General features: G+C 57.6%; 1 protein-coding gene across 17 annotated transcripts in view; it reads left to right on the top strand.

Annotated features, from left to right (window-relative positions):
- PTPRF (protein tyrosine phosphatase receptor type F) overlaps positions 1 to 18249 on the top strand; it is an 88480-nt gene that overhangs the window by 30055 nt on the left and 40176 nt on the right. For 8 of the 17 annotated variants that reach the window (XM_058717720.1, XM_058717719.1, XM_058717733.1 and 5 more), the window contains 3 exons: positions 7616 to 7804; positions 13717 to 13734; positions 16624 to 16734. In XM_058717720.1, coding sequence (XP_058573703.1) covers positions 7616 to 7804; positions 13717 to 13734; positions 16624 to 16734 — 318 coding nt within the window. Of the gene's footprint in view, positions 1 to 4363; positions 4467 to 7615; positions 7805 to 13716; positions 13735 to 16623; positions 16735 to 18249 lie in introns of those variants that run through there. The other 9 variants (XM_058717736.1, XM_058717730.1, XM_058717734.1 and 6 more) reach the window with 2 other exon arrangements.

The raw sequence follows: 18249 nt of genomic DNA, 5'->3' as shown, positions 1-18249 counted from the left end.
CAGAGATCCTGCCCAGAGCTTGGGACCCCACTTCTTCCTCCCCTCTTCTTACCAAGGCCAGGCTGCCTTTCACCTTTTTTCACCCAGTCGACTGACCAGAACCATACCACCCACGGGTGCCACACATGGAGTGTGTCTGGTCTTGCCTACTTTGTGATAGGCTCAGGGGATGCCGTTAGGCAAGTGGGACAGTGACTGGGGTAGGGGGTCAGTCGGTGCTGGGCCTGGACCCCCGGGTTCTGCAGTGGCTCTGACCCTGGCTGGCTTTGGGACCTGTGGGGTGAGGAAGGACCTCTTGAGACCGCCCCCCCTCACTGTTCACCCCCATACTCAGTCCTTTTGGAAACAGCCTCAGGGACAAGAGGGCTGATGAGCAACATATGACCCTGTCCTGAGATCCTGGGCTGTGCCGGACCCAGAGCAGACCCTGAAGGGAGCTTGCTTTCAGGACGGGTGGGTGTTTTCCCAGGGAGTCAGCACTCCCTGCCCCACCCTCCTCCCTGCCCCTGGCCCAGGCCTGGCTTTGGGGTTGGGGTTGTTGGGATAAAGAGCTACCACAGGCAGAGGATGACTTCCCAAGTGGCAGGCTGTGTCCTCTCCCTGTTGCCTACATAGGTGTCTGGGTAACAGGCTGGTTTTGCAGAAGCTGGGCCTGTCACCGCCCTAATTGGCAGCCACAGAAGGCCTAGAACCCAGGCCAGCTCCTGCCCCTCCCCTCACAGCCAAGGCATGACCTACATGCTTTTCTGGTCCAGTGACTGTGGTCTCTCTGACCTATCCTTCCACACACCTCCCATCCCCCATCATGACCACTGTAGCATTTGGGACCTCGCAGACCTGAGGCTCTGCAGCCATTTCCTGGAAAGTTCTGGGCCCTAGGCATGGGGTTGGAAGAGGTGTCAGGTAGGTGGGCACTGCCAGGAGGGCCTAAGGTCAGGCTCTGGGTTTCTTGGTACCTAGAATCCCCCATCTTCTCTGGTTTTGATCCTTCTCCAAGGGCCCAAGTGGACTCCCTTCTGAGTGGTCCTCCTGTGGTATAGGCAGTACACTTGCCTCTTCTGTTAGACAGGCAGTAGGCACCTCCCCTGCGCCCAGCCTGCCCCTCCTCCCCACTCCTGCACTCAGAGGTACTTACAAGGCCCTACTATGTGTTTGGCTTCCTTGCTGGCTCCCCTCTCCCACAGACTCATGACCACAGAGTGGAGCCCAGCAGCTCTGGGAATAGCTAGCCAAGTTGGAGGTTTTAAATGCCCCCGTGTGTGCAGTCTCCATCTTTAGTAAGGTGCCTCCCTCTGGTTGCCTGGGGAGAGAGGATTTTAATCAGAGGAATGACATGATCAAATGTATGCTTCAGAAAGGTCCCTGGGGGTGCAGAGCAGGGTGAAAGGAGACCAGCGAGAGATTGGGGCAGCCTTACAGGCAGTAATGGCCTAAACCCAGGCAGCAGGAAGGGGAGGAAGGGAGAATGGGCTAGAAGCGGTGGAGAAAGAGTGGTGACCTGCCTGGCTACTATGGAACTGGGGAGGTGGGAGACTGTGGGTTATGGCTCTGGGCCCAGGTAGATGGTGGTACTATTTTCTACGGTTCAGGACCAGGTCTGAAAGGGCAAGTCAACGAGTCTAGTTAGAAATCTGTTGTATCAGGCGTGTGTAGGCATCCAGGCGGAAGAATCCAGGAGGCCTGTGCAGATTCGCCAGCACTTCAAGGGACCTCTGGAAATGGAGTTTTGAAGGCTGAGAAATGGCAAATCTCAGGGAGCCAGAGCCAAGAGGGAGGAAGAGGGCCCGGATGGAGCCCCAGCTGGCTAACGCTTCATGTTGGGGGGCAGCACGTGGTGGGGTGGTCCCTGGGAATCCGGTGAGAAGGGGCTTGAGAGGTAGGAGAGAGACCTGGAGTGAGGCTGCGGGGATGGAGAGAAGACAGGCATGTGAAGGAGGAGCGAGTGGTCAGTGGGGCGGGGTGCTGTCGAGAGGTCAGGCGAGATGAACACTGAGAAGTGCCCTTTGAATTTAGTCTCGTGGAGTCATGGTTGACCTTGGTGAGCTGGCCAGAAGCAGTGGGGGTGGCGGTGGTCTGAGGAGTAAGTGGGAGGCTGTCTGTGGTCTGAACCTAGGGGGGTAAATGGATGAAAAGAATCTTCCTGGAGTAGGGCCAAGGTGGGGGAACCCCAGGAGCCGAGTCCAGCCTGGGCCAGGGCCCGGGAAGCCAGAGTGCTGCTGAGGTGTGTGCTCAGGGACAGCCCCAGGATTCACTTGAGTGTGTGTGGCCCTGAGGCCTCACCAACCAGGTTGAGTAGGGTAGTGTGAGGTGCCAGGGAAGCCCTGGAGGAGGGGGAGGCCACGGCTGCTCTCCGCTCTCACTACCACTCTTGGGCTCTCGCTGCTGACAGGCCCCAAACAGCTCAGATTCAAAAACAAAACAGGCTTTTAAGATGCCAAGTTTGATGAAATCTGAGTGCTGCAAGAGGTGGGAGTTTTCTCTTAGAAAAAGCTGAAAATGGAGACTGAAAGCTGTGAAGGAAGATGGGCCCAAGGCTCCCTAGGCCCCCGCTTACTGCTTGGAAGCTGGGAGACAGGGAGACTGTAGGTCTGGGGAAGGCATCTGAATTGATAGGTGGTGTCTTGGCCCCAACCCTGCAAAGGATGGAGCTGCCTCAGGGACAAGGCTTAAGGTGGCCTTGGTTTCCTTAGAGTGCACAGGGGTTGGGGGAACCAGCTGCCCCGCTACTCATGACGTTCCTTCGTGTTTCTCTACACGTCTCTGCATTTCCCGTGTCTCTGGGTACACGTGCCTCAGCATACATGTATCTCTGACTGCATGTTTCCACATGTGTGTGGAGTGCCTGTGTGCACTGCCTCTGGATCTGCTTGCATGAGTCTTGTTTCCACAGGTGCTTGTCACTGCAGGTGCCCCTCCATACGCGTGTGGAGGTTTCTATTTTTGCACCTGTCTCTTTCGCCATGTATATCTCTGTGGGTCCCTGGCTGTGCATGTTTCTAGGTGTCTGTGTTCAGAGACAGGGTGAGGCCAGGCCCAACACTCATGCACAGAGGAGGAGGTCAGGCTTGCAGATGGTGCCACCCCAGGGAGCCTGTGTACGTGTGTGCCGATGTGTGCCTGCGTGTGCACGGAGACGCCATGAAGCTGGGTAAACACGGGTGAGAAGGTCGTGCTGACAGACGGTGCTGCCCGCCCCAGGACCCTGCAAGGCGTCTCCATCTGTCAGCTTCCCTGGTGTAGCCCCCTCCCTCTGGCCCAGACTCAGCCTGAGGCATCCAGGCTGAGCTGGACAAAGAAACCTGTGTGTGCTTTGTAGGGGCCTCTGCAGCCTCCCTCCTCCAGCCATCGCAGCCAGCCTAAGCCCATCCCCTATCCACCCCTACTCTGGCCTCATCTGTCAGAACCCCAACGTTTGCCTTAGCTCCAACCAGCCTCACCTTACTACTGGCCCCCCACCCTCCCCCTAGCCTTTATTTGGGCAGTCTCTCCCTCCCCCCAGAAATCTCTTCCTGCCTCCCATGCTCAAGGGTTTAGTACTCTTGTGACTGTCTCCTCCTCCAGGAAGCCACCAAGATAGCAGGTGAGTCATGGATTTGAAGCAGCTCCACCATTGCTGTGGGGTTTCGGCCAAGTGTCTACCCCTCTCTGAGCCTTAGTCTCCCTCCACCCCCTTCCCCCCACCACACACACCCTGTCATCTTCCTCTGCCCAGTGGGGACAGCAGGGAAGGAGTTTAGACCTCCCGTTGCAGTATCTAAAGACCAGTGCAGTTTGGTGCAGGAGTCGTTAATGTACTCCTGCACACCCACTCCAAGTACGCAGACAGTGGTCCTGGCGGGAGAGCCCTGGGAATGTGTGCGCGCCCTACCTGTGCGTGCAGGTGAAATCCACAGACAGCTGTAGAGACTTAGGCTCCCTGGTACCTCTGATGCCCCTTAAAGGCCCCATGGACTTCTTTTTCTCTCCCAAGGACCCCCTTTTCAGAGAATAGAAGGGCCTCCGCCCTAGAGGCACAGACACTGCAAATGCCTGGCTGAGCTGTGAGGCAGGTGTAGGGAACCCCAGTTACGCGGTTGGGCGGTTGAGCGGGAAGGAAGCCTAAGGTGGGGGGGGGGGGGGAAGCAGAGAGGTGGGGAGTTGGAGTGGAGGAACAGGGTCCCGGAGGGGCACGCCCGCTCCACCCAGACGGGGGCCGGAGGGGCGGCAGCTGCCTGGACCAATCACGGTTGCGCGCCCGCTGGGACGCGGGCACGCGCAGCCTTCCTCCGCGAGCCCGCCTCTCGCGTTGCCATGGTTACCGGGTGGCCTGGAGGGGGAGGAGCCCTTCCCTCCACCCGCAGCCGCGGGGGGGGGGGGAGACAGATTTTGAGGGGACTCGATGACCACACATCGGGGTGTGGGTGCGTGCAGCTTGTGTGCAGCGGGCTTCTGTGGAGCGCGGAGCCCTGAAGCCGTCGGAGGGCGTGGTATGTGGCAGGATGGTGGCGCTGCTCCCCGGGCCGCCCCTCCCGAGAGCCCAGGACCCAGCCCTGCCTGGGCGGGGTCCCACCCCCGGGGGTCGTCCCGGCCCTACCTCAGATTTAGTGGTGTGACCTTGGGCGGGTGTCTAAGCCCCCGTTCACTCATCTACCACATAGGGTTTTGGCAAAGATTAACTCATTTTTTTAAAGCATTTTAACTCAGTGCGTGGAACATAATAAATGCTCCATAACTGTAACTTTCTACTTCTCATATCCGAGCCTCAGTTTTCCTGATTGCTGATGGGTTTGGAGTGATCGTGTGAAGTCTGACTGAAAGACTCGCCCTGGTCCTTAGCCTCAGTGCTTCAGGCTATGGTGGACCTGATCCCTGTGGGTACTGGGGGTGTGCAGGGAATAAATGTGCCGGACCAGTGGATGGGTCAGTTTACACCAGCGTGCCTAGTGCCCAGCTTGGCCAGACACACGACAGGCATCAGTAAACAGCTGCTGACCTTGGCTACATTTGAATGTGCCGGAGGCCTCCTGGGGAGTGTAGAAGGAAGAGACAGCAGCGCGGTCACTCTCGAGGGGCTGGAGTCCTCCTGTGAGACACGCTTCCCCCGCTGGAGGTGCAGAACTGCAGCCTTCCCAGTTCTGCCTAGAAGCCTAGTTGGCACAAGGGACTGGCTTTTGGGTCCCGCTGTTTTATGGACAGCTCTTCACACATGCCGGTTTTAGGCTCTGGCGGCAGTGCCTGAGGCATGATCTGAGCCAAGGACGGAGCCATTGAGGGCGCGATAATTGAGGGAGGAAAATTAATTGTCCTTAATTTGGCGTAAGTCCCCAAGACCTTCCCCGTGTTAGGAATTCAGAGTAGATTCCGGGACACGGGGCTGCAGGTGTTTGCGCTTCTTCCCTTCTCCCTTGATCTACCTTGCTGGTGGAGATGGGGACCAGCCGACTCCTGGGCCCGAACTCTGGCAGGCCCTGACACCCCTGTGCCCCCACTGCTCAGAGGAACTGAGCAGGGTAGGACTCAGGACTGGCACCCTGGTGGGCTAGGGTGGCTCTCACTCTCCTGAGTGTCCCCCAGCTGCTGGGAAGGGCAAGGAGGGTGTAGGGGGCGGGCCCCTCAGGCTGGGCCTCTGCCTGGGCCTTTCTGTGAAAGCAAGTGACAGCAGACCCAGAGGAGGCTGCTTCCTGCTTGGTATTTCCCAAGTCGTGTTTTCTTGCCACTTTCCTTTTTCCTGCCACTGTTTAACATTTTCCTTTTAAAAATCAGAGCTGAAAGTCAGGACACAGTGGGATCATATTTACAGCCAAGGAGATGCTGGGTTCACATCTGGAATTTATAGGGCTGCAGATGGGGAAGTAAGCATCCTGCCAGCTACTGGGAGAGGCTGAGGAGGCAAGGCCGTGCTGGGAATCCTACTGCTCCCTAGCCTGAGACCCCCCTCTCCTAAGGGGGCCACAGTCCTTTTGGGATGCCCCAGAGGGCATTTGGGATGCTGGAACCTTAGCAGAGCCTCTCCTGGGATCTAGCAGCAGATAGAGGGATGTTTTGCCCCTGCCTACTGGGGCTCCTCCAGCTTCCTCTCCTGCCTGCCTCCCCAGTCAGTCCCCCTGGTTCCCTGAGAGTCTAGAGGGAGAACCAGCCTTTCAAGCCTTTACTTTCTAGAATCGCTTCTGAGAATGCCATGTGCCTTTTTCCCGGCACAGGAGCCTGACCTCAGCAAGTGTCCCAACACATCCATCTTGTGCTGGGCCCAAGAGAGGAAGGTCCAGGCGGTGCTATATCCTGGTCGCTGCCACCACAGAGCCTTGCCCCCACCCCCTGCCCCAGAGGAAGACTGACAGTGTTCCCATCCTCTATTGGGCGTGCCTGGCGTCCACACCAACGGAGAGACTCTGCCCAGTTCTCACACACACACTCTGGTGGGGAGGACCTCTCACCAGCCCCAGGCCCTAGCCTTGGTACCTGTCTGCCCTGGTGGCGTAGCTGTTGCTAAGTTATAATGATAACGTCAGCTAATATTCATTGGTGCAGGTTCTGTGTCAGACACTGCCCAGCACTTATACATCATTAGATGTAGTCCTCAAGATGGCTTTACAAGGTAGGCACTTGAACCCTGTTTCCAGATAAATGGAGGCACGGAGAGGATTAGTAATGCATCCAGGTCACAGAGCTAGTTAGTGGTGGAGGTTAAGCCCTATGTGGCCTGTGCTAGTCCAGAGCCTGTGCCGGCAGCCCCTCAGGGGCTGTGTGCAGAAGCCTAGGTGCAGCAGGAGTGAGGATGCGCTGATACCTGTTGCTTCCAGGGAACTGACTCTTATGTGAGTCGCCAACCCCTGGCAAGATGGAAAAAGGCAGCCAGGGAAGGGTTTTGCCTTCATCAAATTTTGGTGAACTCCTCATAGAGTTTTTTTATCTCCTTAGCCTCCACATGCTCTGACATGGTCCCCAGGCCTGACCACGGCCCCCAGTGAGTGAGGGACGAGGGTTAGGGTCACGACTGCAGTAGAGAATGGGTCAGGGTCAGGACCAGGGGTTGAGTGAGGGGTCATTGGCAGGGCAGGGGGTACCCAGAGTCAGGTCCAGAATTCAGGCTGTGATGTGGGGCTCTGCTATGCTGTAGAGCTAGAGGCTAGATGTGAACAGTGGAGGGGACACTGCACGTGCAGAAGAGGGAATGGGGATTAGACAGCACAGGGGGCTTTTGGGCTCAGTTGTGGCTCTGGGTGCTGCCGTACGAGCTGTGGGCCACGTGCAGCCCAGCATCTGTATAGCACTTTCTGCTGTGGCCAGCAGAGCATCAATCCTTGTTTTTCCCGGGGCCCAGAGAGATAAGTGCTGACATCTCCCCTCTGAGGCATTGTTTCTCAGACCTGGAAACTCCCTGACAGGGCAGGACGGGCCCCACTGTAGCCCCTCCCTGCCCCCGCCTGAGCCCCAGAGAGGGCAGGCCTGGGTAGTGGGACTCAGGACTCCCCAGTCCTTACGTGGAGCAGGCTCCACCCTTAAAAGTCAGGAATTGGGAGACAGGGGTCTTGAGGGTGCCATCCAACCTGGGAGTCAGGAGAAGCTGCCCACAGCAGAGGGTTCTAGAGGGCAGGCAGTGCCAGCCCTAACTCACATGTCTGTCCTTTGTCTGCAGAGGAACAGCTGCCCTCTGGCTTCCCTTCCATCGACATGGGGCCTCAGCTGAAGGTGGTGGAGAAGGCACGCACAGCCACCATGCTGTGTGCAGCAGGCGGGAATCCAGATCCAGAGATCTCTTGGTTCAAGGACTTCCTCCCTGTGGACCCTGCCACGAGCAATGGCCGCATCAAGCAGCTGCGTTCAGGTGAGCAGAGGGTGAGGGACAAGGGGCTGCACAGACTTTAGGAAAGGTGTCCAGCTGAAACTAAGCACAGCCTTCCCTCTTGGGCCTGGATACCTGGGAGCCACAGAAGGTCTCAGCCTGGGGCCGACCTTCTGGAGCCATGCAGAGGGCATCCACTGGGCAGGCCAGATCTTGGTACAGGCCCACCTGGCCCAGGAAAGAGCTGGACAGCGAGGTCTAGTCATCGGTGATTCTTCTACCTTCCTGGGATCATCAGAGTCTAGACTTTGGTCCATCCCGGCTCCTTGCAGCATGAGTGATGTGCCCCAGCATAGCGTTGGGCTCTGCAGGGGTGCTCTATGGGCGTTCGTCCTCTATTTTTCCTATAGCCTGGCCTGCGAGGGGGCCTTCGTGATGCTTCTCCTTACTTCTCCAGACAGCAGGGTTTAGCCAAGAAAAGAGGCCAAAGATGCTTTATGCATCAGGCTTCAAAAGGCTGGACCTCAGGAGCTTAGAGCCAGGAGGACTTGCTGCCATCCCTTGGCCACCAGGGCCACCTGTCTCCTCTGGATATCTCAGTCGAGCCAGCTCGGAGGCCCGGAAGCAAGGATGCCATCATGACCAGGCAGGAGGTGTCGCCCCATTGATCGATCCACCTCTGAGGCTCCCGCCAGGATAATTGATTCAGTTTTTGTGGGAACGGCGCAGGCGGGAAAGGAGGCTCAGAATCAGCTTAGCTGCGTTCTGCATTTGCCGCCAGCAAGGGCTGGACCGATAGACCTTGGTCCAAAAACTCCTGCTAGCTGCAGGCCAGTGGGCTCAGGCAAGATGGCCGGCACCAACCAGAGCCCCTGCTGCCCGTCAGCTGTGATGTCAACACTGCAAAGGAGGACGTGACTCTAACCCTTTCAGGGCCCTGCAGGCTTTAGAGGTGCCCCTGCCACTCTCTGGGGTTCCAGCCCCTCCCTGCTACCTCCCATCAGGTAGACACCCCTGCAGTGCCCAGGGGAGGAGGGAGGGATGAGCTGCCCAGCAGGGCAGGATTCAGGCCCTAGCCATGGCCGCCTGAGACGGCCTACGAAGTGTTAGCTCATTTAATTTAATTAAAACTCAACAAGATGGAGGCAGCTGTAACGCAGTTAATTAAAACAGCCATAATCAAGGCAGGAAATGGTCCGGTAGCATTTGCAACCGCTGCCCAGCGCTGCCCAGTGGCCGGCATGGTTCGGCTCCTCTGCATTTCCCCACAGTCCGCCCAGGCAGGCTCCCCAAACAGGCAGATGGTCCTCCCTGCAAGCCTGGCCTCCACCCCAGAATGGCACTGACTGCCCGTGGCAGCAATTCTGGGAAGGCACACTGTCTTGTGTGCTTGTTCATCAAGTATTTATGCAGTGCTTACTGTATGCCAGGCCCTGTGCCACCCATTCACTGCCCAGTGAGTCGGCGCCGGCCCGTTACTCCACTGGCTGCTGCTCCTCCCCTTCTCCCTGGCTTCCCTCTCACTCCTGTCTTCCCGGAGGCCTCACCTTCCCCTGCTCCTTCCTCCAGCCGGGGAGCCCTTGTCACCCTGCCCTTGCCCCACGGGCAGGGCCTTCCCCTAGGCCAGCTCACCCGCTCCTGCAGCTTCAGGTCGCCTCTCCACTCCTGCATGCCTAGGTCTGCCTCTCCAGCACCACACAGCTTACCTGAGCTTTAGACTAAAAAAACCTATCTGCCTTCTTAGTGTCACCCTGGCCGCCATGAGTGGTGACTTCCTTCCCAAACAGCCACACCCTTCTCCCCCACCCTGACCCTCTCCTGGCAAGTGGCAGCCCCTTCAGCCCGAAACCTGGGACACACCCCGACTCTTCCATTGAGGAGGAATCAAATCTTCTCATCACCCACGTGGTTCTCATGTTGGACCCCTCTTTTTCCTTCTGCTGCCTCGGCCATATCGCAGTGCTGAGCACTGCCCTCCCTGCCTCCAGGCTCCCCCCGGGAATCTGTCCCCCAGCAGCTGTCAGTTTTCCCCTTGGTGCCTCCATGTTCCGACAACCGCAGTGGCCTCTCACTGCCTGAGTGGCCGGGCACCTGCTCCCGAACAAGGCACACGGAACCCCTCTCGATCTTCCCAGCTCACATCTCCAGCTTTACCTCCTCCATCTCAGCTACCCAACTTAGCAGTTCTGTTAAGTCCTTTAACTGCTCTGAGCTTCTGTTTTCTCACCATTAAAATGGAGTGACAGTAAGCACTAAGTGAGACGACAGCAGTGGAAACTGTAGTTTGCTGCCTCGGGTACTGGGAGGGCTCAGTGAACCGGGCTCTTGTTACCGGTGGCCACTCCCCACTTGCCCTGAACCACCCTGACCCCATCCTTGCCCTCTGCTCTAATTCACCAGATCATGAAGCCTCTCCCTCCTCTGCCTAAGTAAGGCCTACTCCTTCAGGACGCACCCGCCCTGTGTTGTTACTGCCTGGCTCTTGTTCTGCTCACTTAGGCTAGGTGCCGCTTGCAGGGAGGGCCTGGGTCTGGCTCCCTGCCGTGCAGCCGCAAGGTCTCCCCCAGCTCCTAGCACAAACCCACCTGTAGGACAGGTATCTCTGATAAATTTATCTCTGATAAATTATTTCATGAACGTGACCTTTGGGCCCTGTTCCTGCAGACCAATGTCCACCTCTCCTGCTTCTTAGCTCTGAGGAAGACCTCATTTGACCTTTACTGCCACCTGGAAGCCGTCACCTGGAGGGTTGTGGACCCAGGGTCCAGTTCCTAGGATGACACCCTTGGGGTCTCAATCACCCCACCTCTGTAGCGATAGACAGGATTCTCTCCCCCATTACTGCCTGGCCCTCCACTCCAGTCGCTGCTGCCCCTGTCCTGTTATCACTTAAAAGGGTGCCCTGTACATGTGACAGGGATATCCCTTCAGTGGAGTGGAATCAGGCCCCCAAGCACTCAGCCGTTTACAGGGACTGTCACAGTTTACGCATCGCCGACAGATCACAAAGTATTTTCCTGCCTTTTGTTGCATTTGATTCTCCCCAAGCCTGAGAAGTAGGACAGGCTGTGATTATCATGCCCACTTTACAGCTGACTTAGGGGAGTCACTTGGGGTCACACGTGGAGATCCAGAGCCAGGGAGCCCCCCTGTGCAGTCACCCAGAGGCCTTCTAGTATCGCATACACCAAATCTGGGACCTGGGGAGTGGCTGGACACTGCGGGCCCTCCAGAGTTCCATGGCCCCATCCTCTCCAGAGCTCAGGCCCTCCCTGACCGGTCCCCAGAACTTGTCAGGCACCTGCAGGCTGAGCTACAGCACATGTCACGGGGCATGGCCCCGGAACAGGAGCTGGAGAGGAAAGCAGCTGGTGTGAGCCTTACTCACGTGTGAGCTCTGCTCCACGGGCGCTTTCCTCACTGAAGTGACATGACGTGCTGACATAGGAGCCTGTTGGGAATTTGAACTCGAGGCCCATGGTGGACCCAGGAGGAATGGAGACAAGTTCAGGGAGAATGGAAATCAAGTCAGGAGCAGATGGTGTCACTGGAGCAGCTAGCAGGGGCCAGTCTCCAAGTGGGGTTCAGAGCCACTGCCGGGTCCTGAAAGGAGCTGGTGGCCCACACGCTCTGCCAAACCTGGACAGGGCGCCAAGGAGACCTCCCGTGCTCTGCTCTCATCACCGTCGAGGACAACCTGATCCACACAGCTACGTTCTCACCCAGAGCACAGCCTCCTTCCACACCCTCTGAAACCTGAGCTGAGACTACAGGGCCTGAGCAGAGATGCCAGCATCTGGCTGCAGGTGGAGGCCCACCGGCTCTGGCAGATAGGACCCAGAGCCAAGGGCGGAGCAGGCTTCAGGGTGGGCCTGACGCCTGCAGTCCCCTACTCTGCTGGCAGAAGAGCCTGCCCCCCAACCCTCTTCACCCATCAGGGTCTGGGTCTGTCAGGCGGGCACACTGGCGGTGCATGGTCATGATTTCCCTTTGGCCTGAGCACACTGGCACCTCTTGGGAGCAATGCAGACTCCTGGGTCCCTGCCAGTCTCCCACACCCACCTTGTGAAATGGTAAGGCAAATTCTTCTTTCAGTTTGGTAGAGAAATGACTCTTCCGAGAGGTCCAGAGACTCGTCACACAGCAGGTTAGGTTTGGGGAGAGCAGAAGCCAGAAGCTAGGGGTCCGAGTCCTGGGCCATTTACGCAGCCACCCTCTGCCATGTCCAGCAAGCACTGTAGAAGTAGATCAGTGGCTGTTGACTTTTTCGTCTTAGCACCTCCGATTGTAAATATTAGAGAATCTCAAGGAGCTTTCGTTTCTGGAGGTTTTTCCTGTCAGCATTTACCATATTACATATTAAGACTGAAAAGGTCTTAAATATTTAAACTTTAAAATGATTTTTTAAAAAACCATTATATGTTAAATAATATGTTTTCATGAAAAATAATTATGTTTCCTCAAGCAAACATTTCACGAGGACAGTGGCATTGTTTTACACTTTAACAAATCTCTTTAATTTGGGGCTTGATCGAAGATGGTCACTGGATTCTCACATCTGCTTCCACATTTGCTCTGTTGCAGTATCACACTTCACAGAGCTTCTGGAAAACTCCACTCTATATTCACAAGACAACAAAAGTGAAAAATGCAAATAACTTCTTAGTATCATGAAAATAGTTTTGACCTTGTGGACCCTCTGAAAGGGTCTCGGGGCCACTAAAGGTCCCCTGGACCATGCCTGGAGGATCACTGTGATGATGGTTCTTCCCAGTCTCTCTGCAGCCCCTCACACCCCCAGCCCAGGTCCCAGCAGCTGCCTTTGCCTCCCCTCCAGCCTCTGTATCTGCAGTGGGGAGGCTGTGCACCAGATGTGATTAGTTCCTGCGACCTCACTTACAGGCCATGTGACCTTGGGCTTTGGGCAAGTCACTTACTGTTCCTCAGCTTGTTTCATCTTTCCCGTGTGAACATGGATAATTCCTCCTAGGCAGTTGTCATCAAGTTTAATGAGAGAGTAATCGGTGTTTGATTTGTCTTTTGGCATATTTCCCTCCCGTAGCAATGGGCAGAGAGGGTCAGGGTGGACAGCCCTGGGCCCAGGCTCGCCCGGAGGCTCCTCACTCCTCTGGATGAGGCGAAGGTAGAAGATGGGGCCCAAACACAGCCTCAGAGGAGGCACCTGCTGGGAAGGCAGCTGTTCAGACCTCGTAACCACCCTGCACCAGGCATTTGGAGGTGTGCGTCTGGCCCTCTGGGCTTGAAGCACTGAACAGGCAGGGAGGGGACACCGGCCTCTGGCTCTCACCAGTCAGGTTGGGGGTAAACTCAGTAGTTACTCGCTTTTGAGCAGGGTCGAGTGGGCTGTAGAAGGTGTTTGCTACTGGGGTGTAAGTTCACCCCGAGTCCCATGGTGGGGCTTGGCTGGTATGTCTGCTTTGCTTGAGGGAAACCTGGCCTGGTGGTGGTGGCCTGTGGCAGGCCCTCCCTTTAGCCCTTTCTGTGTGCTTAACCTCCTTGGTTGCTTTTGGTAAGTGCTTTGTTTTGAAATCTTACCCACCTGTGAAATTTAGGTGCCCTTAAGGAGTGGGGTTGCTACTACTTTTATTCACTTTTCCCCTCGTTGGCTTCAGCCAGCTGGGTCTGCAGGAGCCCTGATTCCACCTTCCTGAGTCCCATCACCTCCAGCCCCGATATCCCCGGCCCCACCCTCCCTCACCTCCTCAGAGCAGTGCCAGTGACCCGGGGGACACAGCTTCACCCGCACTCAGCCTGGCTCAGCCTGGTGCCTGCGCACTTGTCACCTGCGTCGGCCTAACTCGGGCCTCGATTTCTCCGTGTATTTAAGGCCCTTTCTCATGTTTTATTTTATCTGGTTTGGCTTTTTGTGGCTTTCCTTCCTTTTGTACTAATGCTTCTCTCTGATCTTATTTGCATTCAAATTACCTCGCCAGGTGGTTCACCAATCAGAGGTAAGAATGCTGTCCGTGCATCTCGCCACGCCACGCCACGCCACTGCTGTCACCACCACTCCATCCCGTCCAGTCCGTCACCTCCCCCATGCCCATCCCGACCTCTCCAGCCTCCTCATCTCCAGCTCCGGTCCCCTCAGCACCACCGGCCACCACACACCTCCACTCTTGGTCATTCCCTCCTGTGGACTCATCCATTGCAAGTCTGGACTGTAGAAATAACTCCACTGAGCCCTGCCTCGGGGATGGCAAGCCCTGCTTCCTGGGCCTTCCAGGCCAACCCCACAGAAGGGACCCTGTCAGCTCCCACAGCGAAGCCAAGTGCTGATCCCCAAGCCCGGTCACAGATGGAGAGTCTTCCCAGGAAGTGGGGCAGCGTGACCAGGCCTTGCCTTGCCTTGCCTCCCAAGAAGCTCCTTTTTCTTGGGGCCCTCAATGACTGCTTGACTTCCTTTTAACCTCCTGGCCCTAGGACAGGGTGAGGACCATCCTGTAAATCCCGTTAGCTCAGCACACGCTAGGAGGAACATGCAGTGAATGAAGACTTTAGTGTAGGTGCTGCAGTAACACAGAATAACCAGGGTCTCCTGTGACCAGATCAAATGACCTGCCAGCCCCGGCTGCTTCCAGAGCCCCGCAGCCTGGGGCTTCCGAAATCAGACTCTGGACTCAGAGATCTGGGTGCGAGTTTGACTCACCTGCGTGACCTTCAGAAAATCAATCCATCTCTCAGAAGTCTGCTTCCTCATCTTTAAATCGGGGCCAGGGCCCACCTCAGGGCTCATGAGATTTAGAGGAGGAGACAGGGGTCTGGGCGGTGTCTGGCTTGGAGCAGCCACGCTGTAAAATGGTTGCTTCTGCACTGACTTTATTCACTTCATCTCTTCACACGTCTCTCAGCGTCCTCGGGTACCTCTAGATCCCTCAGTCCAGGGCCAGGGTGGTCTTAGGACGGAAGCTGGGCTGAGGAACAGCTGCCTCCCTGTGGGGCGTCTTGTCCATCACCCTCCAAGGACGGGACTGACCCTGCAGACCCCCCACCCGTCCTCTCAGCCTGTACCAGTTCTTCATGTCCCTGCCGCTGGGGCTTGGTGTTGACTCCAGGTTTGGGAGTTTCTGTGTGCATAAAGGCTCAGGGTCTGAACTGGGTCCCCTGACCAGTCCTGCTTCTCAGCACGGCGGGGGGGGGGGGGAGGGGGGGAGGGGAGCCTCCTCCCCCAGCAGGGGTCCCACCCAGGCACTACTTCTTGTCCCTGCCTGTGGCACCAGCCACTGTGTCTCCCCTCCCTCCCCAGCTGAGCCGACCCAGTGCAGCACCCCCACCCCCACCCCACCACTAGCCAGGGGCTGACCCCACCTGCTCAAATGAACATTTTCTGTAACAACGTCCATCCATCCCATACACATGACCTGTTGAGTGCCCGACAGGGCTGTTCTTGGAGGAGATGGGTATTTGGCACGTGCGCTGGGCCCTCATGCTCGTGCTGCCTGACGCCCAGTGGGGAGGGCTGAGGCTAGGACCAGGGAGCAGGCCAGCCCTTTGTCCTGCATCGGGGTTGAGCCTTCGCAGGCTCTTCCCCCACCTCCAGCGCCCAGCCCCCTACATATTCAGGGCCCCTCCTGCTGCCCTGGGCCTGGGTGGTGGGAGAGGGGTGTCAGGCAGTGAAGAGGCCGCAGCCAGGACCCATGGGGGTCCTCCCCTGGGGGCTGGGCCACTAGAGTGTGATGTGGAACTCTTCCTGTGGCCCCTGACCAGTCCAGTCAGGTGGGGTCCCGCAGGTTCTGTCTGTGTCCTGTGTGGGTGTGGTGACCATCAACCAGCCTCCCCTGGGAAGGGTGGGGCTGTCAGGGTCACCCTGGCTGTTCCATGCAGGCGGCGGTTTTCTGTCAGGCTGTGTGCTATGGGGTTAAGTGTCCGTTGGGCTGTCCTGTGTGGGTTTGATTGTCTGTCGGTTTGTTCCAGGGAGGGGGTGTTGCCTGTGCCTCGGGGTGTTACTGTCACAGACAGCTTTCTGGTGTGCGCTCATGAACGGTGTTTTTCCAGTGTTTACTGCCAGAGCTGGGGGGTGGCCAAGTCAAGTGGTTACACCTGCCACCTGCCCCTGCCTTGGGCTCCCGTACCTGTACCTGCCACAACTGGACCTCTGTGAGGGTCCTTTTCAGCTGCCCGCCTCCCCCCCCCCCCCCCCCCCCCTCCGAATCCTGGCTCCTGTCTGTCCGTCTGCGGCCGGAGCAGCCCCTCAGGGCACTGGCCCGAGTGGGAGCTACAGCCTCCATTAGCCTCCTGAATTATGCAGCAGCCGTGGTGGGTCGAAGCACTTTAGCAGGACCAGGCTGAGGAGAGGAGCCGGAATGGGTGGGGCCAGTGGGGTGGGGATGGGGTGGGAGGAGAGGATGGGTGCTGTGAGCAGGGCACCAGGCCCCCAGAGCAAGCCCCTTCCTTCCCGCGGACTTCTGGCAGGTGGCGGATTCTCAGGCTCTTGCCCAGTGAGAGCCGTTGCATGCTTGCAGCTCCCAGGCCCCCAGGTATACAGGCTGCTCCCACCTATGCCTGGCTCCGCGTTGCCTGGCAGGCCCGGTAGGTCTGGGAGCACTAATGGGGATGCTCCCTGGCAAACGGCTGTAGTGCTGGACACTCCAGGGCAGTAGGGGGTGTGATGGAGCCCCTGGCCCAGCCCACAGGCCCTACTAGACTGCAGGGCAGGACAAGCAGGATTGTGTTCCAGAGTGTGACCCTTGCTTCCAGCCGGGAGGCCAGTGGGCTCATCAGGCAGAGCTTCCTGGAAGCAACACTGGTGCCCAGGCTTGGCCCTGATTTTTGCAACATCTCATCAACACAAGCCCCCTCCCCGTGTTCCAGGCCTGACCTCTGTCGCTGTGTCCCCACAGGTGCCTTGCAGATTGAGAGCAGTGAGGAGTCGGACCAAGGCAAGTACGAGTGTGTGGCGACCAACTCTAAAGGCACACGCTACTCGGCCCCTGCCAACCTGTATGTGCGAGGTAAGGATGCAGGCAGAGCCCAGCCCTGTCTCTGCGGAGCTGAACTGGCCCTGCTGGGCACATTGTCCGGAGCCCTTGGTGTGGACGGTGGGGGCTGCCGTGGGCCCAGTCTCTCCTTTCCTACCTCTTTCTGCCGCAGCAAGAACAGCCGTCACAGCGCTCCCACTGGGCAGACTCCCCATGTCTACCGCTACTTTTCCTTCCTTCTCTGCAGGCCCTCTGGGAGGCAGCCGCTCTTGGGAGCATTTGTATCTCTTGTAGGTCCTGCCACGTGGGCCCAGAGCCCCACGGGAGTCTCGAGCCTTCCAAGCAGACTTCTCACTGTCAGTGTGTGTGTGTGTGTGTGTGTGTGTGTGTGTGCGCACAGGCGAGCATACATGATTGTGTGTAAACATGGGCATACCGGCCCAGTATTCCTCGAGTCTGTCCTGCCTACCCCAGCCGGCGGGAGGCGAGGGGGGGGCGGGGGGACCTCCAGGCCAGGTGAACCTGCCCCTCTGGAGGCCAGGTCTGCCCAGGGCCTTCCTGGAGGAAGAGCCGGCTGTGCTCTGTCACCAGCCAGGACTCTTGTAGAGAGTGTCAGTCTGAGGTAGTTGTGAGCCCCTGTAGGTGAGCACCTACTGTGTTTCAGGTGTTCCTTGCTGGGACTTAATGGATCGTGCATTTTCACAAGTCCAGATACCCAGCAGAGAGAGCTTGGGGACTGTTTTGGAGTGTCCAGTGTCTGCTCTGCTCACAGCCCAAGGGTGACCAAAGCCGGCCACCTGCTCCTTCTTGAGGACACCCAGGGTCTGGTGTGCACAGTGCCCAGCAGGGACCCTGCTTCTCCTCCCACATCCCCTCACTTAGCCCTCCCGCACAGATGGACATCATTACAAGTGAAACTGTCTCTACTCAGGGGATTTGAAAAGGAAAGTGGACACGGCTTCCTTGCAGCGATGACTTCATCATGCTAAGTGCTTAGGGCCGCTTCTTGAGGGGGTCATCTGCCTGTCTGCCCAGGCCCTGTCAATGGCCTGTCCCACTCTTTGGGGCCACATGGTCAGACAGGGCAGGGAAAATCAGGCCTTCAACCATATAGTTATGGAGGAGCTGCTCTGTGTTAGGGCACAGGTTCCCAAGAGGCCCAGCCTGCCAGCCCACTGGGTGACAGGCAAATTGTGCTTCAGAGACCATGGAACTATCTTCATCAGAGTTGGGGTGTGGGGTGGGAGGTTCCCACTCAGCCCCCTTGTCAGGTGTCCTCATCAAGGCACGCCTAAGTGGACCCAGGACCTATCTTAAAGAACATCATCAGAGCAGAGAGGCCAGGCGCCTGAGAGCCACCCACAAGGCCAAGAGAGTGGAGTTGTGAGGTGCACAGCCCTTCCCCACATGGCTGCAGCCAGAGCTTCTGACTGGCACACAAGGGGTCTGACAAGTCCCCCCCTAGAGAGGAGCAGCTGGAACAGCCCTAGGTGCCTCCTCCCACCTGGACTGTCCATTCCAAGTGCTCTGCGGTCCTGACTGAACACT

The sequence above is a fragment of the Neofelis nebulosa genome, chromosome 2 (assembly GCF_028018385.1).
Source record: "Neofelis nebulosa isolate mNeoNeb1 chromosome 2, mNeoNeb1.pri, whole genome shotgun sequence".
Taxonomy (NCBI): domain Eukaryota; kingdom Metazoa; phylum Chordata; class Mammalia; order Carnivora; family Felidae; genus Neofelis; species Neofelis nebulosa.
This window is presented reverse-complemented; position numbering and strand designations above follow the sequence as displayed.